At 34.9% G+C, this 26311-nt stretch overlaps 2 protein-coding genes across 2 annotated transcripts; one reads left to right on the top strand and one right to left on the bottom strand.

The window, feature by feature from the left end:
- Positions 1 to 2147: 2147 nt before the first annotated feature.
- On the bottom strand, positions 2148 to 18902 carry LOC132547250 (uncharacterized). Its single transcript, XM_060211015.1, has 5 exons — positions 18537 to 18902; positions 11717 to 11836; positions 10447 to 10569; positions 9264 to 9356; positions 2148 to 7010 (listed from the first exon to the last, which is right to left on the bottom strand). The coding sequence occupies exons 1-5, from the start codon at positions 18739 to 18741 to the stop codon at positions 6664 to 6666; spliced, it is 888 nt and encodes a 295-aa protein (XP_060066998.1). The 5' UTR covers positions 18742 to 18902; the 3' UTR covers positions 2148 to 6663.
- Positions 18903 to 19022: 120 nt separating this feature from the next.
- Positions 19023 to 25163, top strand: LOC132547249 (superoxide dismutase [Mn]-like). Its single transcript, XM_060211013.1, has 4 exons — positions 19023 to 19279; positions 20759 to 20865; positions 22424 to 22587; positions 23245 to 25163. Exons 1-4 carry the CDS (start codon positions 19025 to 19027, stop codon positions 23502 to 23504), a joined length of 786 nt encoding a protein of 261 aa, XP_060066996.1. The 5' UTR covers positions 19023 to 19024; the 3' UTR covers positions 23505 to 25163.
- Positions 25164 to 26311: the final 1148 nt, after the last annotated feature.

Raw genomic sequence — 26311 nt, 5'->3', positions numbered from 1 at the left:
TCTTGTATAAGAAGGAATTATAATATACTCTTTTACAACAGAACCCGTCATTGATTACATGTACCCGTCATGACAAAAGAATATTACTGTTTGGACTTAACCAAGTAAGACAAGTCTTGTACTCATGTCTTCGTGCACAGTTATCGTCAATCATTATTGTCAAAAGATGCAGGTTGGTGAAAATTATGGTTAAGTTTTATGGTCGCCACGATGATCTCATTGAGAAATATTATATTTCTTCGTGTGATATGGAGTTCGACGTGTTTGTTGTTCGTTAGTTTGCCTGTTGGTTCCACTGTTGTATAACTTGTTCTCATTCGAGAACGTGAAATTACTTACTTGGATTGACCAAGATTTACATGACGAGTGTCGGTGTCTTCGATGAATCAAAATACGCTTACTCTTCTGGAACACCCGGTCTTATTGCTCTTGAACTTTTTCCGGAGGCTCCGTGTAAATTTTTCTTTTGTTCATATTTTGTCCCATTTTATGGAATTTGAATTATGATTATGTTGACATGTTGGTGTTTTCTATGAGGTTTTTTTTAGTTTTGTATACGTCACAACCTCGGCTAGTAAATCGCACATCCTGAATCTTACCACAGGAGCATGTAACAAAGACTTGGCGGACTTGACATTCCCGTAATGGACAATAATTATATATGGAGATGACCAACTTGAAAAATATTCATTGTCTAGTATCTTACTTAGAAATGGCAGATTTGATACTAAGTGGTAGCGCTCAACCCATTTTTTAACGCCAGTCATCTTCAGATAAAACATTTTAAAGTCACCTCATTCAAACGCTGTTGGTGATATTGATCAGTTGGTGCAGAGATCCCAGTATTTTTCGTAATAACTTTACTTGGTTAATGGGAAGAAGATCCAGCTCATATAAATTTGATTGCAAGTTTGTGATAATAACTGGCATAGAAAGGTTCTTTGTACGACACCTTAAGGATAACACGAGAAGACTTGTTTGATCCTAAGATGTACATCAAACGAATCTCGAAGTAGCATAACAGCATGTAGCACGTTCTTTGAGTGGCGCTCCTTTAATCTTCAAATTAGCGTATCCGCCTGTGATTTGTCAGTTTTTTTTCTCTCCTGAAACCCACTCTAGACCAATCAAATTACTTCGCTTGTCCCTTTCATTTTGTCAAGAAATGTACATGTTCCAGGGGTGGATGGAGTGATATTGAGCGTAACTCCTGGGGCATCAATGATGGTCTGGTGATGGGCAATTCAGTAGTCTGTTTACATTGTTTTGTTCATGGTCAGAAAGAGTTTCTGCCCCTTTTATTGAAAAGTGCAATTATATTCAGCTTCTGTTTCGTGAATATCTTCAACTTTAGTCCGGCAGCGTATAGCATCTTATTCAACTTTGTTTTTTGTTTCTTAGAATGAAGTTTTAACACTGCACCAAGGGACAATTTGGAGCTCGTTTTCATCAAATGTGAGGAATTACCAGGCAGCGGAGAGAATTGTAAACAGCGGCACAAGTACATGGTTGTAAAATCTACTGGAAGATATTTCGTGAAAAGTACATATACGTCGAAATAGGTTTACAGTGGAGTGACACTGTTGGGAACATACCGTCCCCTCCTCCTCTTTTTGGTGTCTCGTTTTAATCTTACACCAGAATGAATTTATTGAACAGGTTTATTTCTAATCAGGTCAAGTCCTTCAATTACATTTAGATAAGTAGATGATGTATCTACCTTAAAAGAATTTTTTTGTCCCTGACCATCATATATACCTACAAGAAATTGGACATAAGGACATGGCAGACTCGTGGACATCATTTACAATGTCCTTCTATCTTTACCAACTCCACAACAAACACGGACAACATTTACAACACTCTCTATAAAGGATAAATGAAAGCAAAAAACAATTTTTGAAAAAAATTATTTATTAAAATATAAATTCTGAAATCTGAAAATATCTGTGGAAGCAATAAATGTTGCTTTTTTTCCTTAACAACATTCTCTTTTGTTTTTAAACAGCATGTTTCAATTTAATCTCATATTTTCTGAAAATGATAATTTCACCTTGAAAAACACAATGAAAGAAAATATTGTAAAAGAAGCAAAAATATACATAGAGTCGATCATATTATATATATATACAGTTTGTCAGGTTTGTAGTAAGTAATTTAATTCATTAAAAAATCATATTTCAAATTATCATTTTTGCAATTTATTGTGTGTATTTTTTGCTTTAAGTTTGAAATGTAATCATATGATAGATCAAGAAAGATAATTTTCCCTTGTCAATAAAACCTGATAAACAACAAAATTGATACAAAATTCATAATTAAATGCAAAACAAGCAAATGAATGTATTTTACAACAAACTGAAACACGCTCAAATTTAAAGGTATAGAGAACTCAACAAATCAACAACTTTTATCAAAATGTACCCATATCCTGGCAAATTATATACACTGCAAGCGTGACCATTACACAAGAGTTGTCACTATTCAGAAAATGTGTTCCCTGGGTTTATCACCCTGGGAACAGCCAGGGTTATTTTGAGGTGTTTGGGTAGGGCAGTGGTAACACACTCGCCTTTCACCTAGCCGACCGGGGTTTGATTCCTGGAATGGACGTGAAAAGGTAAGGGGTCACGGGCCGACAAGAGTAATTAGTATAAGTTGACATAACTTGTTTCGCAATTGTTGTAAAATAAATAAAGTTTATATTATATTTATATATTATATATATCTATATATATTATTTTGAGGTGGGGTCTCTTTGTAGTAGTCATTGACAACCTGGTAAAGTGTCTTGTCGATGGACACAACCATGTCAACACAGACAGCTTCACAAAGTACCAAGGGTAGGAACTGTTAAATCATACACATTGCATCTTCATGTGAGATTCCATAGGTCAATGTTCTAACTGACTGAGCTATCACTAGTCAGATTCAGGTGAATGATTTAACATTACGTTCATTGTTTGACATATTTTGTTGTGACCAAGTGATAGCTGTCACATCCTAGATCTTTCCTTTGTGGAAGCGTTCTCTTGTGCACTCATTTTCAACATCATTCTAAAGGTGACATGGGAAAAGATTTAAATTCTGGATCATTTCTGAAAATTTTTCACATATTTCTTCTTGATTTTATTCATGTATTATAAATCATTTAAATTTCACATGCGACTTGTTTTCGTTTTAATACCTGAGGAGATTAAATCATAAATTCAAATTTTACGAACGTAACTCTAGGTGGCATCCATGTTGATTTTGTTACTAATATCAAAGTCTTGAAAAGTCTAGGTCTCCAATAGCTTATCAATTATTAAATTAATTTCTAGCTCACCCTTAATGGAATTGTGTATTTGTGAATATGTCTGAAGACAAAAGTTTTTTGGAAATCTAAGTAATTTACAGTATGATACAGTATATATTCAACAACCCTTTAGGTACAAAGCTCTGCTTCTGGTTGGTCAATAGTGAAATCCTTGGACCAATGAGCATCCAGCTTCACCTCACACAATAACTGATTAGTGACAATTGATACTGACACCAGAGTGAACAAAATAGACTTGGAGATATACTGATGACAGAATTTAGACTATAAGACAATAACTGAATAGAGACAACACAATGTAATAAAATTAGAACCAAATACCCGTGATAGAACAGCATTAATTTGGATCAATATTGAACTAAAACAACAATATTCAGAACTATACAGATAACAGATACTTCAATGTATTTTTAAGTATTTAAATTTTACAATTCAAAAGTTTTTCTGGTCCCATTAACATCTACAACCCCAAACTTCATAAAATATTACATAAATAAAGCACACAAAAATACCAGTTTTTTTTTCATATCACATGTTCAGATAATAAGGTAAAATAAAAAAAGACTGAAAACTGAAGCAAAACTTTGATAATAAATAAAAACCCTAGAGACATAATGTGGGATATTTAGATAGATACTGGGCTTTCACTTTGTTGAGGACACCCTGCCATCCCTAACAGTTCTCCTATACAAAATATAAATAGGATATAGAGACTTGTCCAGGCCAAAGGTACAGATAGTGAACAAAGGGCCATAACTCAAGTCACAATATCAAGACTTAATTTCAGAATGCATGGATTAGTCATCCGTGGAGGAACCTGCATACAAATTTGGACAGTTGTCTGTTGATAAGATATATCCCAAAAAAGTGATGAACTGGGACTAAACACTGACAGGCCCTTCAAATAGTACTCGGTGGAGAGCTAAAACTCATAACCAGTTTTCATTTTTTCAAAGAATTCTCCTTTTGAAAGATATCATCTGTGGCCAATTTTTAAGCAAGTATGAAAAATTGACTGGTTTTGGAAGTATGGAAATTGAAGTGATCAAAACAGTACTTTTTCTAAAAAGTAATGGCTTTTTATATGATTTTTGGCTGCATTTTTCAAAATAAAATAACATTTCTCCTGAAATAGTGTGATATGTGGTATCAAAATGTTGGTTGGTACAATGTGCACACCTTAATGATGTAATTTTATCGGAATTGCCTCATAATAATGCACTAGAAGGAATTACACGACAACTAATTTAACACCCAACAAGGTGTTAGTCAAGGAGCTCCCATTTTATAAGAAATCAATTCTGAGACTAACTTTTTTGTATTTAAGCTCCTGATACCCATATCTGTTCATGATTATCATATGTGGGGCGGATGTTGACCCCACCTTTGTTTAAGATATATTCGATGATTAGCAAAATATCCTTATTCCAGTGCCTATTAATAAAAACTTGCTTTAAAACTTTAAACACAAGACTCTTTTTTCAAAATCTTATAAGGTAGGGTGCTGCTGATGTCATGATGACAACACTATTCATCTTATTTTCAGAATAGGCAACCTAAAAATAGAATGTATTATTCATGCCAGAAGTCACATTAGTGACTACCACTACCACTAGACCACAAGGACCTCTAAGAAAAGATTAAGCATTATAACAAAGGTCAAAATACAGGTCATCGAAGATACCAAATGTTAAATGTCAACCAATGATAGATTACATATTCAATATGTACAAGTTCATATTTCATAGTCACGAAGTTAACACATAAGTCAGATCAAAGCTTAAATATTAGTAACACATATATACAACTGTTAATATCAAAGGTCATATTGATTTTCCTCAGTGTGATGAAAACATAGAAAACGAGGCCAAAGGACCTCAGAAGTTACAGTGGGGAAACAAATCTATCAGGAATCTGTTACAGCGATACAGAAATACTACTGGAGGTGGATTTTAGTTGTCAAGGAAACAGTTTACAGTCTGAATGTGAGGAAATACAAATTAAGTGGATGTTTTAGTCACATTCTACATCATAACTTTGGGTACAGTGTGATTCTAGCAATGTATTTATATAGAAAGTGCTTGAAATCCAGGAGTACAAGTCTTACATTTCACCAATTTGTACGGTTTTGTACTATTATTCATAATGGGAATCATGGATTCAGTACAAGTAATGGCTAATACGGTACAACCATCTCAAATATCAAAGTGACAAGAAAAATACTAACACTTAGTCCTGATGGAGTTAAAATTCAAAATAGATTTTTAAGATCCTGCTACTATAGAAATAATCCAAATGTTCTAAATATATACACCTGATATATTTTTGTGGTTATCTTATTTCAGCACCTCCCCCATCCCTATTGTGATCTGCTGTGTAAAACGATCTCTAACCTATTTATTAATCTGGGATTGAGAATGTTTTCACTTAGGTCTGGTCATTTCTGTTCTTTTCGTTAGTATTCTTGTCTCTTAGTTTCTCTGCTTTCCTAAATCTCTGGATTGCCCAATCAGGGTATCCACATGTTTTCATGGTGCTACGAAGTGATTTTGTTTTAGCTTCTTGTCCTGTTCTTCTGTGACAATTGTTTCATATCTGTCAGTAAGTTGGCAAGACCCAAATTCTGGTGTAAGGGGTGGTGCAGTAGGAAGCGGAGGTCTTGGTATGTGTGTCTTTTTTCCCCAGAGACCTAAAATTTTATAGAACTTTCATCTTTACTTAAAGTGTGTTTTATAGTCTTCAAACATAGCCAGGACTTTGTTCTTTAGTATTTGTACATAAGTGCTAGTACTCTTAACATTAGCTATTTGTCTGATACAGAAGACTACACAGTCATCTGTATTAGACAACATGCCAATTATATCACTGACTGGTAACAGATGACCATGTAGAAACTTCACACTTATCCTGATCATTTCAACAGATCTGTAGTGTATGTTTCCAAAACATTTTTAAGATGGCTGCCAGAGTGATTTTATTGAAATCCCTTTTTAAGTACATGGGCTTACCGGTAAGTTAAAGATGGGCACTGTAAGTTGATGATTTACCATAAAATCATAAATTTTCATGGGGGTTTATTTTTGTCGATTTTGTGGGTACTCTTAATCAATATTTTCATACGTCCACGAACTTTTTAAAGTAAATTTATTGAGCTACATCTATGATGAAAGCAAGCGTCTATGAGATAGTGATTTTTTAAATTACGAAAATTGAACCCCAGGAAAATATCTGATTTTAGAGTCCACAAAATAGTTACATGTACATTTTACCGTGAAAACTGAGCCCGATGAAAATATCTGATTTTACACCAAGTCTTTAACTCGTACCATAAAATTTTGTACAGTTCAATTATGAAGCAAGTTGTTGTTGATAAGACGTCCTTTGCTGTAGGTTTTCCCCATCAGACCAAGACGAGACAACATCTTCAGTTTATCTTCTTTGCTAACCTGAGTGCTATTCTTGGTGGTGTTGCCCTCCAACTGGGTGCTGTAGTCAGCTGCTGGTATTGGCATGTTGAAACATCCAATTTCTTCATCAACTACTTTGACAGACTCCAGTTTTGCTTCAAATGATAAACAGCCAGAGAACTTTTTGTTGTCTCTGTCAACATGGAGGTCAGTGAACCTAATGCAAACACTGGCATATTTCGCTAGAGTAGGAATACCAACACAGACTGGAGGTGGGTTTGCCGCTGAAAGTAAAAAAAACAGGAATGTTTAGACCATATACCTCTGATGACACTTATCTTGATATTTTTTCTCAGTTCTATGAATCAACATTGATTCTTCTGAGTTGACAGAAAAGGTTTGTCAAACTCCTCAACAGCATTCAGATAAAACAAGAGGCCCACAGGCCTTAACTGTCATCTGACTATAAAGACTTATATATGAAAGAGGCACAATAGGCCTAAAATAAATTGCTAAACTACACTACAGTTTACATAGCAAACATTGGTTGGTTTATAAAGACATTTTCTGCAAACTTGAAATCATATTCTTTATACATACACTACACAATTGCCATTACTCTGGATGTACTGCTTGTTGAAAAAAGCAAGCTACAGGCCCAATATCAAGGCCCTTGGGCTTTTGGTTATGGAGAAGAAGTTGCGTAAACATTTCAACACATTTGACCCCTGCGACCTTGAAAGTTGTGTCCAATATCAGTACCCGGGGTCTTTTGGTTATTGAGAAGTAGTCATTAAAACATTTTAACATATTAATTGATATTGACTCAATTTTGGCCCCGCCCACCCCCAGGTCCCTAGGGGGAATGATTGTCCACTATCAATAATGTCTCCTCTTCTGTTCTATGTCAATGATATGCAAGTCAGCATTGATTCTAACTGCATGTTGATGTTGTATGCAGAAAATTCTGCTATATACTTTTTCCCATCTAAACCCAGCAGTAATATCGCAAAAAATGTCTTCGGTGTTAAGAGTCCTGTCAAGAATGGTTAGTGGATAACAAGATTTCTCTACATTTAAGTAAAAAGAAAGTATTATTTTTGGCCCTAAAAGAAAATTGGATCAAATATGAATTTTGAAATATTGTGCAATAATCATGACAATGAAGTTAAGAAGTGTATAAAATATTTTGGTATGGACGTTAACGATTTGCTATCAAGTGAAGAAATAGTAGATTCAATTGTTAAAAAAGTAAATCAGTGACTTAAATTTCTCTACAGAAATGAGCAATGTCTATCGTATAGGTCGAGAAAAACTTTTTGCTCGGCATTGATTCTATGTCATTTCGACTATGCGTGTGCTGGTTGGTATGAAGGGTTGTCAAAAAAACTAAAACATAAATTACAGGTAGCACAAAACAAAGTAGTAAGATTTATTTTCAATGTTCAAAATAGGCACAGTATAAGATGCCATGATTTTTTGCGTATAAACATATTAGACATTAGTTAGTTAGTTTAACAAGAATCTATGTCTACAAAATACTCGATCCTCAGCATATATTTTCAGTCTCCTATCAGTGCAAGGTAAAGAATCTACAACATTCTACTTTACAGGCGCAAAAGAATGGAATTCTCTTCCAGATTATATTGAAAGTATATCACATAAGCTTAAGTTCAAAACCCAAGTGAAACCTCCCTTTCAAAACAAAACGCAAGAGAATCATAATAGTTGTTATGTATATTATTGAGGGAAATACATTTGTAAATCCATTTACATTTGAACGCTTTTTTGGAAAATCCTAGGATATATGTACTTTTGTCTTTATTAATAATATAACTAGCTTATACATTAAAGATATAGCTAACAACTTATTCCTGATTATGTATAACATGTTATATGTGCCATATATTCATAACATCATATATAAAATATTGTCTAATTTTTTCTTTTGGGACCCTGCCCCAAAGTCTCTGGTTTGAATAAATAAACAGAAGTTAAGAAATGATTTCCCACTCTCATTGATGTTTCTGACCTAATTTGGTTGAAATCCATTCAAGCACTAAAAAGGAGTAAAATTTTGAAGCAAAATGCTGTCTTATTTTCTTATTTTCCCTTTCCGGACCTCGCCCAAAAGTCCCTAGGGGTTCAATGAAATTCCTGAAATTCAGAAATAATTGCCTACCCTAACTGATGAATCAGGCCAAAGCTTGTTGCAATCCATCAAGAAAGAAAGGAGAAGTAGGGTCTTATTTCAGTACCTCCCCATTTGGGGCCCTGTTCCTTGACCCCTAGGGGTCAAATAAAAATTCTGAATGTAAGAAATGATTACCCTCATCCAATGCTACGTCAGACAAAATTGGGTTGAAATCTATCCAGGTATGAAAGAGGAGTTGGGGTTAAATGAAAAAGGTTTACAACAAGACGCACGGAGCACAACGGTACACAAAGCACGATGGCTGTCATCTTGAACCTTCCAGTCAAATGACCTAATAAAATCTTAAATTCAGCTCCCTAAATGAGGCCTTACTGCAACAAACCTGAGATTGTCTCGTTGATAAATGTCTTTCCATCGACTGTCAGAGTGAAATCAACACCAATGTCTTTTGGAAGATAGGCAACACCCACACAAACTACAATTTAAAAAGAGATATAAACATTGATAGCAACAGTAAATATTTCCTTTTTTGTTTGTTCAAATGCTTTATTTGTTTTCTGTTATACTACAATGTCTGTTTTTGTCATTATAGAAACAAAAATAGCTGATGTTGAACTTTGACTTCCTGGCATAGCCTAGCTTTTTTATGGCCTTAAAAGCTTCATGTGATGGATAAAAACAAAAATGTCCACATTTCTGAAATCTTTATATCTGATATTAACAAAAAAAAAAGTCCATATATTACTTGTAATTACATATTCTTTTTAAACATACACAATTTATTCTAAACTGTAGAAATATAAAAATAAAAATAATAAAAAATTGAAAAGAAAAACACTGTGGAAACAAAGTCAGCAAGTAACCATGGAGCAGAACAATACACACCTGTCCTATACCAAAGAAACACATGAAAATGGTTATGAGTCAAAATATTTAGCAGGAAAACAGTGCTATATGTTTAATTTATGAATTAAAGCATGTTTTGTTTTAAACAGGTAAATGGAAAATTGAAAAAAAAAATCTTCGACAAAATGAAGGAGGTGATATTTTGACCTGATAAAAATGTTACAACAAATCCAAAAGGGCAATAACTCTTTTTAAAATTGTAAAATCACAATGTCATTAATGGTAAACTGAGGAATTAGATCTCCAATAAATAACAATGAACAATAACTCCTTCAAAATTGCTAAATCAAACTGTAGTATAGGAAAACACAATTCAATGTCATCGTGATAAAGCATTCCAAGTATGAAAAAAAATTGTTTGAAAACTGAAAGAGGAGATCACTGGACAAGATGAACACAAGAAGGGGCAGTCACTTTTCCAAATACATTCAAATCTGACTGACATTCAGGAAAACACAACTTCAAGTCATGGTTATCAAGTCTAGCAAGTTTGAAAGAAATCAGTAGAAAACGGGGTGGAGATCTCCAGACAAATAAAAGTTTATAACAAGTGGATGGGCACCATTAATTTTTGATAAGTATATAAAAACATCCCATTCGTATGTTTGAAGGAAATTTCTGAGAGAATCAAACAGAGACCTGTTGTTTATTATATTTACCTGTGCTATCAAGCTTGAATTCATCTATTTTCAGATGTTCACAACAGGAACATGCATGACTGGAACAAACACATCCTCCCAGTCCCTTCAATTTCAGATTCTTCAACACTTCTCCCTCCAGACCTGCAAATATTATAATGAACTTTTTCCTCAGAAAAAAAAAATATAGATAAATATTATTTAGAAATGAAGCACATAGAGAAATTAGGAATCTTTTTCCTTTCCTTTGTTTTCATCCTAGGTCTGCAACAGGCTGTAAATTATTTTACATTTCAAGTCAGGTTGTAACTTACTTCACATTTTATGGTAGAGGAAGTGTTATTACTTATTGACTGTGATGAAGGGCTGTTACATATTTACCTTTGAGGAAGTGTTATTACTTATTTACTGTGATGAAGGGCTGTTACATATTTTACCTTTGAGGAAGTGTTATTACTTATTTACTGTGATGAAGGGCTGTTACATATTTAACCTTTGAGGAAGTGTTATTACTTATTTACTGTGATGAAGGGCTGTAACTGACTTTACCTTTGAGGAAGTGTTATTACTTATTGACTGTGATGAAGGGCTGTAACTGACTTTACCTTTGAGGAAGTGTTATTACTTATTTACTGTGATGAAGGGCTGTTACATATTTTACCTTTGAGGAAGTGTTATTACTTATTTACTGTGATGAAGGGTTACTGTGTTATTACTGATTTACTGTGATGTTAAGGAGGAAGTGTTATTACTTTACCCTTTGAGGAAGTGTTATTACTTATTTACTGTGATGAAGGGCTGTTACATATTTTACCTTTGAGGAAGTGTTATTACTTATTTACTGTGATGAAGAGCTGTAACTGACTTTACCTTTGAGGAAGTGTTATTACTTATTTACTGTGATGAAGGGCTGTTACATATTTAACCTTTGAGGAAGTGTTATTACTTATTTACTGTGATGAAGGGCTGTTACATATTTAACCTTTGAGGAAGTGTTATTACTTATTTACTGTGATGAAGGGCTGTAACTGACTTTACCTTTGAGGAAGTGTTATTACTTATTGACTGTGATGAAGGGCTGTAACTGACTTTACCTTTGAGGAAGTGTTATTACTTATTTACTGTGATGAAGGGCTGTTACATATTTAACCTTTGAGGAAGTGTTATTACTTATTGACTGTGATGAAGGGCTGTTACATATTTTACCTTTGAGGAAGTGTTATTACTTATTTACTGTGATGAAGAGCTGTTACATATTTTATCTGCTAGGACAGGAAGTAATCAATTTTACCTTTGAGAACTGTCTGTAACTGCTTTCTTATTTCTTTTGTACTACCCTGGAGATCAGAGACACTATCTTGAAGATTGGAGTCAAGATGTTGGAGATCTGCTGGCAAACCCTTCTGGATTTCTTTTCGTAGTGCATGTAAAATCAAAGGAAATTGATGAGAACAAGTCAGCACAAACAACACAAGAGACCCACTGGGCCTTAACTGTCATCTGACCAATATATACATGTAGGTACTCTTCATAAAATATCAAATGGAAAAACATAATAAATGTGAACAATCCAACAACCATTGTTAAATGATTGCTATCCCAAATGATGATTCAGGACAAATTTGGTTATAATTTGTCCAGACATATGAGAGAAGAATTTTAAAGCTAAATTCTCCAATTTACAAGCTTTAGTTACATAGATTGTGTTTGCCCTACCCTAGTGATGTTTAAGATCCAATTCGGTTGAAATCCATTCACGCGTGAAAAAGTAATAGAATTTCAAAGCAAGAATTTCCCCTTTTGGGCCCCATCCATGAGGACCTAACCAACTAACGTTATATCTATAAATATCAACTTGTCCTCCTGAGTGTTTTTGACCATGGGTTGATACCCATGCAGGTGTTAAGGAGGAATTATGTTTAAAAGCACACCTTTAGCTGAATTCCTCTTTTGGCTCTCCACCTTCCAAAGGCTCAAATCCTCTACATTTTAATTTTGGTTCCACTCTCTCAATGATGTTTCAGTGTAAACTTGGTTGAAATATGCTAAGGCATTAAGGGAGAGTTTCATTTTAAACATAATTTAAGAATTTCCTCGTTTGCAGCCTTTCCCCAATGTCCCCAGAGATTGAATCAACTTCATTTATTTGAATTACATGGCGGTATGTTTGCCCTCTTCTAATTAGGTTTCAGGCCAAATGATGCTCAATCAAAGATGGTGTGAACAATTATCAAACGGCTAAAACAATTTAGAGTCTTTCAGCAGTAAAGGTAACAACCACTTAATTTCAGCTTAATGAAATGGAGAAAATGGTCAAAATATATTTTGCAAGAAAAGGCCATGATGGCCATACTGAATTTGAGACTAACCCAGAAAATTAGCAACACATGTCCAGAGTGTCTCATGATCCTTTTAGACAAGTTTGAGCTGAATTCCATACACCACTTGAAGCTTTAAAATGTGATTTTGCACAGCTAGCACAGAGATGACTAATGGCTGACAAAACATATGCGAGACGAATATAAGTGATAGCTGCTTTAACCTTGACCAAAAACTGTGAAACTAAAACTAAATCAAATTATTACAGTCCTCCAAAAATTTGCAAATTTGAAAGTTCATCAAGATCCCACTAGAAATGAACACACCAGAATGTTGACAAACATTTTCTGAAAGTACTAGAGTTAAATTTAATCCTAAAATCAAGAGTTTGACTTTTGACTTTGAAACCCAAGATAATAAAATCATCTTAAATACTGGTGTGAAAATGCTGAAATAGATTCCTTAAGGAATTAAGCTGCTTGACACACAGTGGCAAGGATTTCCTCATAACAGATACAACTGCCTTGGCCTTTACTGAACAACCTTGAACCTTGAAAGCTTAACCTTAAATGGCCTTTTATAATGAAGTTTAATCTGTAACAGAGGTCATTTTTCATCTTAATGCCTCCACTAGGAATCGAATCCGGGACCCCTGGTGTACTAGTCTGACGCTCAACCAATCGAGCTAAAGAGAAGTTCTCTCTAGCCAAGTGGTATATTGCAGCTAGTATTTTACCAGGGTTACATACTCCCCCTCCAGGAAATAACTCGTCCTCGAGTTTCCAGGGGTTACAGCGATGCTGGTGGGGCATGGCTAAGTACTATTCCCGGGTCCCTACATGGGTGCCAATGTAACAGAGGTCATTTTTCATCTTAATGCCTCCGCTAGGAATCGAACCCGGGATCCCTGGTGTACTAGTCTGACGCTCAACCAATTGAGCTAAAGAGAAGTTCTCTCTAGCCAAGTGGTATATTGTGACTAGTATTTTACCAGGGTTACAGATCAAGATTGCTAAAGGAAATAATCAGCTAAAGCACTGACGAAGGGATGTATGTGAATACTTTTAAGTTCCTTGATAGTAATTCAGGCTGTCATACAATAACGTAAATTTGATTACTGCTTAACATATATGAGTATAGGTAATAGAGCCAACACCGTGTGTTCTAGTTGGGTGGTTTGTAGGTTCCTCCGATCCCGAGCTGGATATCCATAGGTATGCAGGGTGATTGGGCAAAAGGGAAAATCAGACTGTAAGTACCAGTCAGGATCTGAAGAAGCCCGGGAGGGCGAAACCGGTAGAAATCAATCCTAGTAACAACCACTCCGCAGCCTGTTGTGATTGGTACTTACAGTCTTCTTAAGATATATATATATAATTTTTTTCATGCAAAAAGCCTTTGAAAAGCAAGAAATATAATTTGTTTGTATTATTCCTTGACAGAAAAGAAATTTGGGTGGGCATATTGCTAGCTAAATACAGTTGTATGTACATCATGGATAATATCTGTCTTAATTAGATTTCTGTCAATATTTCTTTAATGTTTTTAATATAATGTTACTGGGTGGCACATTGGTGACAAACTCGCCATTCACCTAAATGTCCAGTGTTTGATTCCCTGATTAAACGTATAAAGGTAGGGGTGCCTAATTATCAGTGAGTGAAGTTTGATGAAATCCCTCATATGAAGTAGTAATGGTGCTGACAAAAGTTGTCACATATACAGGGACTGAAGGATGGGGAGGAAAATTTTAAGTCTCCCTGATTTCATTGATAGGGGACTAATTAGAAGTCTGTGAATTTGATTTGTTTAAAACATTTCCCTCAGCTAAATGTATGGATTTTTTAATATAACATCAGGTTTATTGTTACAATAAATTGCAAAAATACAATAATGAAAGATGCAGTAACAAATCATTAGGGCAATATTCAAACTGCAAAAATAACATTACCGGGTCATTGTTTTAGTAAGGTTCTCCTCTAAAACTTGAAAAATTCTCCCTAAGCTGTTGTTTATTGGATTCATTAAACATGGAATTTTGCATGTATCTAAGGGGAATACAATGTATCTAAGGGAAATACAATGTATCTAAGGGGAATACAGTGTATCTATGGGGGGTTAAATGTATCTAAGGGAAATACAATGTATCTAAGGGAAATACAATGTTTCTAAGGGGAATACAATGTATCTAAGGGGAATACAATGTATCTAAGGGAAATACAATGTATCTAAGGGGAATACAGTATATCTATGGAATACAGTTTATCTATGGGGGGTTTAAATGTATCTAAGGGGGAATACAATGTATCTAAGGGGAATACAATGTATCTATAGGGAATACATATATCTAAGGGGAATACAATGTATCTAAGGGGAATACAATGTATCTATGGGAAATACAATGTGTCTAAGGGAAATACAATGTATCTAAGTGGAATACAATGTGTCTAAGTGGAATACAATGTGTCTTAGGGGAATACAATGTATCTATGGGGAATACAATGTATCTAAGTGGAATACAATGTGTCTAAGTGGAATACAATGTGTCTTAGGGAAATACAATGTGTCTATGGGGAATACGATGTATCTAAGGGGAATATAATGTATCTAAGTGGAATACAATGTATCTCTGGGGAATATAATGCATCTAAAGGAATACAATGTATCTAAGGGGAATATAATGTATCTAAGGGGAATATAATGTGTCTAAGGGAATACAATGTATCTAAGGGGAATACAATGTATCTAAGGGGAATACAATGTATCTATGGGGAATACAATGTATCTAAGTAGAATACAATGTGTCTAAGGGGAATACAATGTGTCTAAGGGGAATACAATGTATCTAAGGGGAATACAATGTGTCTAAGTCGAATACAATGTATCTAAGGGAAATACAATGTGTCTAATGGGAATACAATGTATCTAAAGGGAATACAATGTGTCTAAGGGGAATACAATGTGTCTAAGGGGAATACAATGTGTCTAAGGGGAATACAATGTATCTAAGGGGAATACAATGTGTCTAAGTCGAATACAATGTATCTAAGGGAAATACAATGTGTCTAATGGGAATACAATGTATCTAAAGGGAATACAATGTGTCTAAGGGGAATACAATGTGTCTAAGGGGAATACAATGTGTCTTAGGGGAATACAACGTATCTAAGGGGAATACAATGTGTCTAAGTGGAATACAATGTGTCTAAGGGAAATACAATGTATCTAAGGGGAATACAATGTATCTATGGGGAATACAATGTGTCTAAGGGAAATACAATGTATCTAAGTGGAATACAATGTGTCTAAGGGGAATACAATGTATCTAAGGTGAATACAATGTATCTAAGTGGAATACAATGTGTCTAAGGGGAATACAATGTATCTAAGGGGAATACAATGTATCTATGGGAAATACAATGTGTCTAATGGAAATACAATGTATCTAAGGGAAACACAAAGTATCTGTGGGGAATATAATGTATCTATGGGAAATACAATGTGTCTAAGGGGAATATAATGTATCTAAGAGGAATACAATGTATCTAATTGGAATACAATACACTGACATAAACATTGGTAATGACCCCTTTGCTTTTTATCTGTTTCTCTTTTTTGAAAAATTAGATAACAGAAAATATTCAAAAACCATAAGAGATCCCAGAAGGATCTTGGCTCCCACCATTGTTTGATCTTTATTTGCTCTTTGAAAGTTGGATCTTTTTCCTTCACTTCTCTGTTTTTTCTCTCAAAGATAAGAATTTCTAACATTTCTTAAAACAAAAATAGCGATGATAATCTATACCTGCCAAATCCAAGATGGCTGCCTGGAAGCCATTTTGTCTTTTCTGATCAGCCCCAAAATCAAATTGGCACAAGAAGAGATCGACGATAATGTTTGAAATTTGAGAGAGATCAAATCAGTACTTCTTAAGAAATAGGGATAACAATCTTTACTAAGCGAAATCCAAGATGGCTGCCTGTAGGTCATTTTGTTTTTCTGACAAGTTCGAAACTTGAACAGGCATGACTATGGATAAAGAGGAAATTAGAGAAACATCTATGCAGCATTTCTCAAGAAGTAGCAACAAAAAACTTCAAAAACAAAAAAACAAGATGGCCACTTGTTGGCCATTTTGTTTTCCTGCTCGCTTCCAAAATAGAATGGGCACAACTAGTGACAAAGGGAAACCTATGTATGGAATTTGGGAGAGATCCATTCAGTTCTTCTCAAGAAATAAGGAAACAAACTTTCAAAGTCAAAATCCAAGATGGCCACCTGTCGGCCATTTTGTTTTTCTGATCAGTCCCAAAATAAAATGGGCACAACTAATGACAAAGGGAAACCTATGTACGAAATTTAAGATAGATCCATCAATTTTTTTTCAGGAAATACCAATAACAAAAAAATGGGGTACAAGTATTGGTAACAAAACATATCAAAATGCAAAAAGTCTATGATATTATGTTTGCTAATTAAGATTAACCTGAATTAGGTAATACTAATTAGATAATTAGGCTGTGTACTCACCCAGCTAGACCTTGATAATGTGGCCAGGTGGTCAGCCTTACCAATTTGACAAACATAGCAAGGCTGCTTATAACCTACCTAGTGGAATCTCTGAAAGTGGGAGATTACTCCAATTTTGATCCATACGATCAGGAGGCATGAATGGGAAGTGAAAATGGGAAACTCCAGACTGAATCAGGAAAGTTGGTAGGTATATCACTGACATTTTCAGTATTGGTCTAAATCAAATTGACACTGCCAGGTAAACATCATTTGTCTACAACTGATGGACTTGTAGTAGAAGACTTCAAACAACACTAAGTTATGAATAGGTCATTTCTTTTAGTAGGATTTGAAATATTATCACAGCAACCAATCTTTATGAATTTCCATGACCTTTTTCCACTTATTTGAGAAAGGGCCTTTTTATCTTATTTTTGGAAGAAAACTAAGCCATTGGAGAGGAAATTTTAAGGAGTAAACTATATATTTTGTGAATTTGGCCATATCATAAAATTAATCCAATTGGGAATGGGGTCCATATTTGTTTGAGTGCATGTTTTATTTAACAAATTAGACAACTGTGTCAGACCTTTATTATAAGTCAACGTAATTTCTTTTTGCAAACCTGTCTGGCTTCATCCCTGGTACTTATCAGTGAAACATCAGAGGAGGTTGTTTGAGGATTCATCTCTTGATCATGGATAAGGTTTGAATAATTAAAGATCTCCTTATTTTTTAATTGTTTAATAATCATTTTTAATAATTTAGAAGAGATTTTTCCCATGAACCTACCAGCCAAATAATTTGACCACTGTAACCTAAACTATGAATAAATGTAAATTCATTTTTCCAAAATTTGTCAGGCAACAATAATCACGCCTACCAGTAAAATGTTATGATTCTAGGACTGTTGGTTCATTAGAAGAAGTCTGTGACCATTACTACATGTATGGACATGGATGTATAGCTATATATTGAAGTCTGTGGTATGGGTCAAGGTGATTTTTTTTTGTAAGCTGTGTCAGGTTTCATATCACGAAGCCTGCATAGTCAACAGGGATGTACATATATACTTCCCTATATCCCTATAGCTAGATATATTAACACTTGCATTGGCTATTGATTGAAAAGGAAAAAGACAAATGACAGGCATTGTGCCAGATGACAGTTAAAAACAAGTAATTACAAACAAACATGTTTAATGGGAAGATAAAAATTTAGTGTAAACATATGTGCCAATACGATTGTAGTTCTGTACATATAAAACAGCATGACTTACTTCTGATGACAGGCTTCAGCTCTTCCAGATCCTTACCCTTGACAGGAATATGCAGATCTGACAATTTGACGTTTTTCAAATCTACATTCTTTTCCACAATTTTTTTTACTTGTGGTAACACATTATGTAGAACCGACTTAAAATTGAGGGAACATTGACAAACCCCAACCAATGTCAGAACCATCAGAATCACAGATTTTTCCATTGCTGAGAATAATATCACTGCTCTATCATGAAAATTTAGAACTGTGTCTTCCTGGTTAGAAGCGGCCGTTAAATGTTTCACAATATTGGGATTCCCTTCTTCCTGGTTAATTCTTTCTTTCTTTTTGGGAGCTTAACGTCCTTGTTCCAATTATAACCGAGCCTAGGACACTCTTCCTGGTTAATGTTGTTGTTTACTTTTTATACGGTGTCATCGGAACTTACTTAGTATCTTGCTAAGAAAACTCTAGAGGATAACCTTGAAAATCACGTGACTGGACAAGATGGCAGACATAACAATTTTCCGGTCATGGCTACTTTCATTTGGCATGTTAAGTACTGTCCTGGCTTTGAAAATGCCATATGAGTTCATTACAGATCACACAAATAATTATGTTCTACCTAAACTTCCATACGGTTACAAAGATTTGGAACCGTTCATCGACGAAGCGACATTGCGCGTACATCATTTAGGTCACCATGCTGCATACACCAAAAAAATGAACGCTGCCCTTGAGGAGTGGGCCGCGGACGGTGAGGTAAATGCGTGTTATTATGCACATGCATTAAATGTCACAGGTTGAAATGAGTAATGAAAATTATCTGCCCTGCCGGATTTCGAATTATATTAGCGTCCATTCGGTCTCAAGAAGGGTGCATTATGCTGCATGCCCATTCCATGCCGATGTTAATGACTAAAGGCCAGACATACTGCAGACATACTGGATCGTAGTCCAGAAGGTTCCGACTATCTAACCGCGATTTGATTTTTGTCTTGAACGGAGACAATATCAGTGACGAAGACAAAATAAAATCGAAGCTAGATTGTCAAAACCTTCAAAGTAACTGGTTCGTTTTCAATAGCATTTCATGGATCGGGGTCAGACTATTCTTAGCCCCTTGGCTGTCAAGTTTATCGCTACACTGACAGAGTTTATTGAAGGGCAGTAACTCTAGGAGATCAGAGAGGGGTGGGGGTGGGTAGGCTGCAATCACTGAAATTACACAAGATTAGAGTTGTTTGGAAGTAAAAACAAAAGATTAGTAGTTCCTTATTTCATAAACAAACAACTATGTTCCAACTGATCAAACCTAGAAAAGAAAATGGCCCAGTACTCCATACTCTGACATTTCTCCCATTTCATAAAGTCTTTGACCCCAAAGGCAACACAATCAGTTTGTTATAATCTCCTAAAGCTACCCAATTTCCTTCAAACTTCTACCCTTTGAGTGATCAACAGAAACCAAATTTGTAATAAGAAGGAGTAATTTTCATTACTTTGCCCTTGAGACTAGTTTCCTGACATGTATTCCAAACTTCTACACATGTCTATGCTCAGAATTAAATGTCTATTCTGTTCCTTGTTATCTGGACAATGTTTTTAAGTTGGAGTGACAATTTCAGCTTTATTGTTGAATTTCTGGTTGATATTGTAAATATGCTCAGGGGCCAAGACATAAAATTTGACTCAAGGTAAAGATATATGGGATTTATGATTACAGGAACAGGATAATTATTTCACTGAAATAGCCATAGGTGGGCGTATTACCAGACCTGGACCTATTGTCAGGAAAAATTGTATCAAGTGTCCAGATGACCGCCACATAGCGGTAGACACATGTCGACGAATTAGTACATAAATAAAATACAACAAGTGTTCCTGGATGTTGAGAATCCTTTATTTTTTTTCCTTATGTTGACCACATTGTAAGGAGCTGTACAGAATACCTCTGGTATGCATTCAGGAACCTAGCCGCAATCTTAGACATATAGAGTGTTGGTTCTTCAATTTTGTTTTCTCATAAGTGTGTTTATAAATATGCTTAATACCAGACCTGGACCTATTGTCAGAAAAATTGTATTATGTGTGTTTATGAATACTGGTGAGTTTCACCATTCTTAACTTAATTGTTTAGATATTAGGTGCATTAGGAACAGGAATATTAGTTGTCATTATATTGTTTTACGCTTAAGGTTTGTATATAAACACATTGAATAGAATCAAAAATTGTTTCAGGTCAAAGAATCTGCATCTTTTGCGAAGAAACCAATTTTGGACATTCTGATTGGTCTAGAAGATGTACCAGAAAAATATCAAACTAAAATACGAAACAACGGTGGCGGGTTAGTGTTTGGTTTTGTCGGCTCAAGTAATGTGAAAAACTTTGCTAACGTATCCATCAATTACTCAATGTCTGGTAATAATCCATATCCAATACTTTTCAACAATGTTAATTATCTCCTGCCAAACAAAGTTGGCAGGGATATTCGAATTGGTTATGTCTGTCCTTCCATCTGTCTTTCTGTCTGTCCTTCCATCCATTTGTATGCTGCTTTCTGCATGATATCTTTTGAAAGACTGGTTGGATTTTGATGAAACTGAAACTTGGTTGGTACACTTGTTACCTTAATCCCTTGCCCGAGTTTGATGAACAGCAAATTCTGCAGATATTTAATGAGACTGCTGTGACCTGATTTGCTGATTTCTTCAATTACTCTATGGGAAATCTTCCTTCACATTATCTTATGAAGGAATGATAGGATTTAAAAAAAAAAAAAATGCTTTGTACACTTAGTACTTAATTCCTTGTTCAGTTTTAATTACGTGCATATTTTATGAGACTGCTGTGACCTGACTCTGTTCCAGTTTTCCATGTTGCTCGCTTTAGATATATATATTTACAAATGAGCATGGGCAGAGGATCTTGATGACTACTATGTCCTTGTTCATTTATTGTTCTGTAATCAGTCCACCTCCTGACTTAGAGTGAGAGGTCAAGTGTAAGGTTACATAGGCTTATTGCCTTATGATTAGTCCACCTCCCAACTTTGAGTCAGAGGTCGTGTACGGTCCACTAGGTTTTCTGCCTTATGATAAGTCCACCTCCTGGCTTTGGGTGAGAGGTCAAATTTAAGGTCCACTAGGCTTATTGTCCTATGATAAGTCCACCTCCCAACTTTGAGTCAGAGGTCAAGTGTAAGATCACATAGGCTTATTGCCTTATGATAAGTCCACCTCCCAACTTTGAGCCAGAGGTCAAGTGTGAGGTTGCCTAGGCTTATTGCTCTATGATAAATACACCTGTTGACTTTGAATGAGAGGTCAAGTGTAAGGTCCCCTAGGCCTATTGTTTGCCCTATATTGAATCCACCTTCTGACTTATTCCAAGTACCAAGTCCCATAATGAGTCCAGCTCCTCACATTGAATCAGAGGTCATGTGTAGCCCAGTTAGTAGTTTGATTTGACCTATGCAACTTTAGGTGAAAATCGGACATGCGTGACTCAGCAATCCCCATGGTGAGTTATGTTTCCCAGGAAACTGAGAAATGGACCAGTCTGTGCTGTAGTTGTGTCCATAGGCAAGACACATTACCCTTGTAGCTCAGGATGGCTTGGGATGTGCCTCTTGTATGTTGTTCAGTGAGGAAGGAGACCCCAACTCAATATTACCCTGACAGTGAACAGACAAATAAACACTCAACAAACCATGAAGTAACTGTGAATTACATTTATCTTATAAAGGTGCTGAATGATGTTATGTTTAATAAAAAAAAGGTCCTGTTTTGTGGGAAGCAATTTAGTACTCAAATAAACATTACGATCATATAACACCTTAGAATATAAGCTTGTCCTATTGAGAAGATTAATGATTAAAATAACCTCTGTTTTGGATTTTTTAGATATGTGAACCATAACTTGTACTGGTCTGTGATGTCACCAAATCCAAATTCAGATGACAGAGAGCCAATCAACCAACTGGGCGATGACATCATCAAAGCGTTTGGAAATTTTTCCACCTTCAAAGAAGAGTTTACTAAGGAAGCCCTTTCTCTCTTTGGATCAGGTTATTATCATGTTTTTGATGATAAATGTCCGGTCAAATATCTGGAGCTGAAAATAGCATCATCTTAACTTATTAGCTTTCCTTACTTTTAACCCACCTTCATCAGACTTAACTAACTAATCAGCTTTATATAAAACTTTGCACAAGTATTGTTGTTGTTCTGCAAATATTCAGAATCTAAATGACATCATCCAAGCTGATATATAGATAGTGACCAATCAATGGCCATTCACTGGTTCATGATTCAAACATAATCTGATTTTAATGACACTTTGGTGTTTAGAAGTAGGCATATATTGAAAGACTAAAAACTTAGCTGTATGAGCAAGCTAGGTTGTCATAACAACAAAACCGAGGTACCTGATTGGTTGAAATTTGATACTACTGTTAACTGAAATAGTAGTCTTTCACAAGGCGAGACTTAATTTCTATGATTTCTGGCAATCACAAATCTAGTGTTCAAACTGCTGTTTGTCTGTTTCAATTTGGCTTTCTATAATGAGAAATTGTTCTTAGCCACAGTATTAATCCCATTGTCAGCTGAAATTTGAACATGTTTATTTCCCATATGTATGGTTGAAATAACAAATATGAGTAAAATTTATGTATTATAATGTTTGATAAAAATAATATAGAATTTTTAAATTCATTTTTCAGGTTATGTCTGGCTGAGTAGAGATCCTAATAACAATGGAAAACTTACCATATCAAAAACTGCTAACCAGGACTCGCCTCTTACAGATGGACTTATGCCAATTCTTGTCATTGATGTTTGGGAGCATGCTTATTATATCAAACACCAGAATCTCCGACCGAAGCATGTTTCGGACTGGTGGAATCTTGTTGATTGGTCAGCAGTAGAAGATATTGACCATTGGTGGTTGGGTCCAAACTACAACTTCCACGATGAATTTTGATATATTGCCTTGCCAGATGATTTATCCATACCTACAGTGCAATAAGCCAAAGGAGGCCATCTTTTTTACATCCAACTTAAGAGCATGGGCTTATAACAGCACACAATATTGAAACAGTATTTATTGGTAATGTTACATACTGTGCAGAAAAAAATAGGTCATCCTTTCCTTGATTTTTCAAAAAAAAAAGAAAGAAGTATTCAAAATATGGATGGCAATTTTTGTTGGAAGTGTTGAAATGTGATGATGTAGAAATGGAGAAAGTGCTGAAAACAAGTCCTGTTGTTGAGATTTCTATTACCTCATTGTTAATTTTCCCAGACCTTTTTGACCTAGATGCAATTTTTATTTCTTTCTTACCGTAAATCACTCTGCAGCTTACTCAGGATATTTCTGGTATATAGGAGAATATTGGGGTTTTTTTGCTTACAATGTAAAGGCAGAGTTCTGATATCTGTGCTCCATCATTTACATGTTAAACAAGAGACATGTACTTTCAAGTAACTTCGGAGGATGTTACAAGTTTTGGCACTGGCTGTCATTAATTTTCTGAGAGGAATACAGTACAATCATTAATTGTTTTGTAGGATTTGTTCCTGCGTCAGTATAAACAGATTTATTGAGCTATGTTTCACCAGGAAATCCAATTTCCACACTATAATATGTTTAGGTCACCAGGCCCGAAGGGCCAAGATGATATATTGCTATCGTGCATTGTATGTCAACTTGCATCATCTGTAACTTTTCCTTTAAAACACTACTCCTACTTAACATATGGGTACATTTAAACCCACACACATTATTTGGGGTAGGGAATCATTTTTTGAATCTGGAAAGTTTATTCAACCTGAAGGGACTTAATCCTTCTTAATAACTGGGTGGATGTCAACTAAATTTGGGATGAATCTTTTTTTTAATGTAGAAAGCTGATTTAACCCTAGGAACCTGTGGGCAGAGACCCAAAAGGGAGAGTTAGTCAATATTTTGCCTCAAATTGCTACTTTTCCTTAATGCTTGAAAGGATTTCATTCAAATTCTGTCGGAAACATCATTATAGAGGTGGGTAACTAATTCTTAAATTCAAAAAGTTGATTTTGGGCCCCAAACAGAGAATATTTTGCTTTAGAACACTACTCCTTCTTAATTCTTGGGTAGATTTCAATTAAATTCTGGTCTGAAACATTATTAAAGAGTTGAATTGACATTAAATATGCATGAAGTGTTTCTGAGGTTGTCTGACCAAATCTTGTTTTTTTTGTTTGGTCCAAAAACCCAACATAACTCATCTTGAACAAAAAGTCTTAACTAAATTTCCCCAGTTTCATTTGCACCATTGAGAGAAATGTTTGAAGTATAATTTGTTAAGGAAAAGAAACATATATGTTATTTTTTATCCTGCTCAAAACTTGGACATGGTAGACACAGTAGCCATTTTGTAACCGATACAACAACTGTTTATCATAAACAAAATCTACCATTTATGAGTTTCTTATCCTTTCTAGGAATGTTCATAATTTGAATTCATCAGATTTATTGGGCCACCATTAGTAATTTTTGTGGTGTGTCCGTCCATTGTCAAATGACACTAAGAGCTATGGCCCTCATCCTATTGTTTTGTTTTGTTTTTAACAACGAAAAATAAACTGATTTTACAGAATATTTCAGGTGTTCTTTTTTCTACATAATACAGTTTACAATAAGTTAAGGCTCACTATTTTGCTTATTTAAGTGATGAATATATCTGAAATTACAAAATGAAAACTCATTCTTCAATTCTTTGTTAATGTGTAATGATTTTGATGTGGAAAGGTATGAGGGATCGCCTTGCCAGCCACATGGGTTTCCCCTAGCTACTCTAGTTTCCTTCTACAGCAAGACTGCGTGTGTGCTTACATCCGTGCCAACAAGTGTGATTTAATAAAAGTTGAAATATCTGTTTTGTAATCAATATAAAATAAAGTTTCTAAATTTTCAATGATTTTTTAAATTCCTAAAGACAGCCAAACAATGCCATTTAATAATAATTCCTTACTTGGTATCAACATTGATACAGCAGAAGTTCCCGTCTAAACACAATATCTAGCTGACCTACACCTAGGTACTTTTAATATGACCCATTTCATTTTCTTATCTGTAAACCAGAACAAATTTATAATTCTGTAATTTGCAGGTCAATTCCCCAGAATGTCAATCTTGATCAGAATGTTTGCTTATTATCAGTAATGAATTTAATATGAGGGCCTATAAAATGAGCCTCTTTGCACCTCTATCATTGACTCAAAATCTTAAAAAAAAAAAAGAACCTCACCCCCTTAAAAAAAAACAAAACAGAAAGCTTAACAAATTTGACAGTTACCGAAGATAAGCAATATTGAATATAATGGTTATAGGGTAAGGAGCTTTCAAGTGTCACGAAAAACAAAAAGTGACATCAATAACAGTGTCAATACATGCATACCATCAAAACTGTCATCCTATATTGATAATTCTTATCAAGGTTTTTCAAATAGGAAATAAACAACATTATGCTAAAAATTTGTCTCGGGTGACCTAAAAACGGAAATACATAAATATTTAGGAAGAGGTTGATTAAACCTTGATCTTTCACATTGTGAACATCGACTTTTTGTCAGATGACTTGCTTAAATCTACTCTGCTTCATAATGTCACAACAAAATGTCCATCAATAAAAATACATGTAAACTTTTGTCTCGGGTAAGATGAATCCATGCCCCTAGTAAAATATTCATCCTACAAACGACAATTAAAACTATGTTACAAGCTCTCTTGAATGTCTTTCCTCTGTC

The sequence above is a fragment of the Ylistrum balloti genome, unplaced genomic scaffold, assembly GCF_031769215.1.
Source record: "Ylistrum balloti isolate Yb309-2 unplaced genomic scaffold, AGI_CSIRO_Ybal_v1 Utg369942, whole genome shotgun sequence".
Lineage (NCBI taxonomy): Eukaryota > Metazoa > Mollusca > Bivalvia > Pectinida > Pectinidae > Ylistrum > Ylistrum balloti.
This window is presented reverse-complemented; position numbering and strand designations above follow the sequence as displayed.

Coding starts and splice junctions, on each gene's coding strand:
- LOC132547250 (XM_060211015.1), bottom strand. CDS start 18,741: ATGGAAAAATCTGTGATTCTGATGGTTCTGACATTGGTTGGGGTTTGT. Junction 11,837..18,536: donor GCTGAAGCCTGTCATCAGAA/GTAAGTCATGCT, acceptor CACTACGAAAAG/AAATCCAGAAGGGTTTGCCA. Junction 10,570..11,716: donor GTTACAGACAGTTCTCAAAG/GTAAAATTGATT, acceptor TAATATTTGCAG/GTCTGGAGGGAGAAGTGTTG.
- LOC132547249 (XM_060211013.1), top strand. CDS start 19,025: ATGGCAGACATAACAATTTTCCGGTCATGGCTACTTTCATTTGGCATG. Junction 20,866..22,423: donor ATACGAAACAACGGTGGCGG/GTTAGTGTTTGG, acceptor TGGATTTTTTAG/ATATGTGAACCATAACTTGT. Junction 22,588..23,244: donor CCTTTCTCTCTTTGGATCAG/GTTATTATCATG, acceptor TTCATTTTTCAG/GTTATGTCTGGCTGAGTAGA.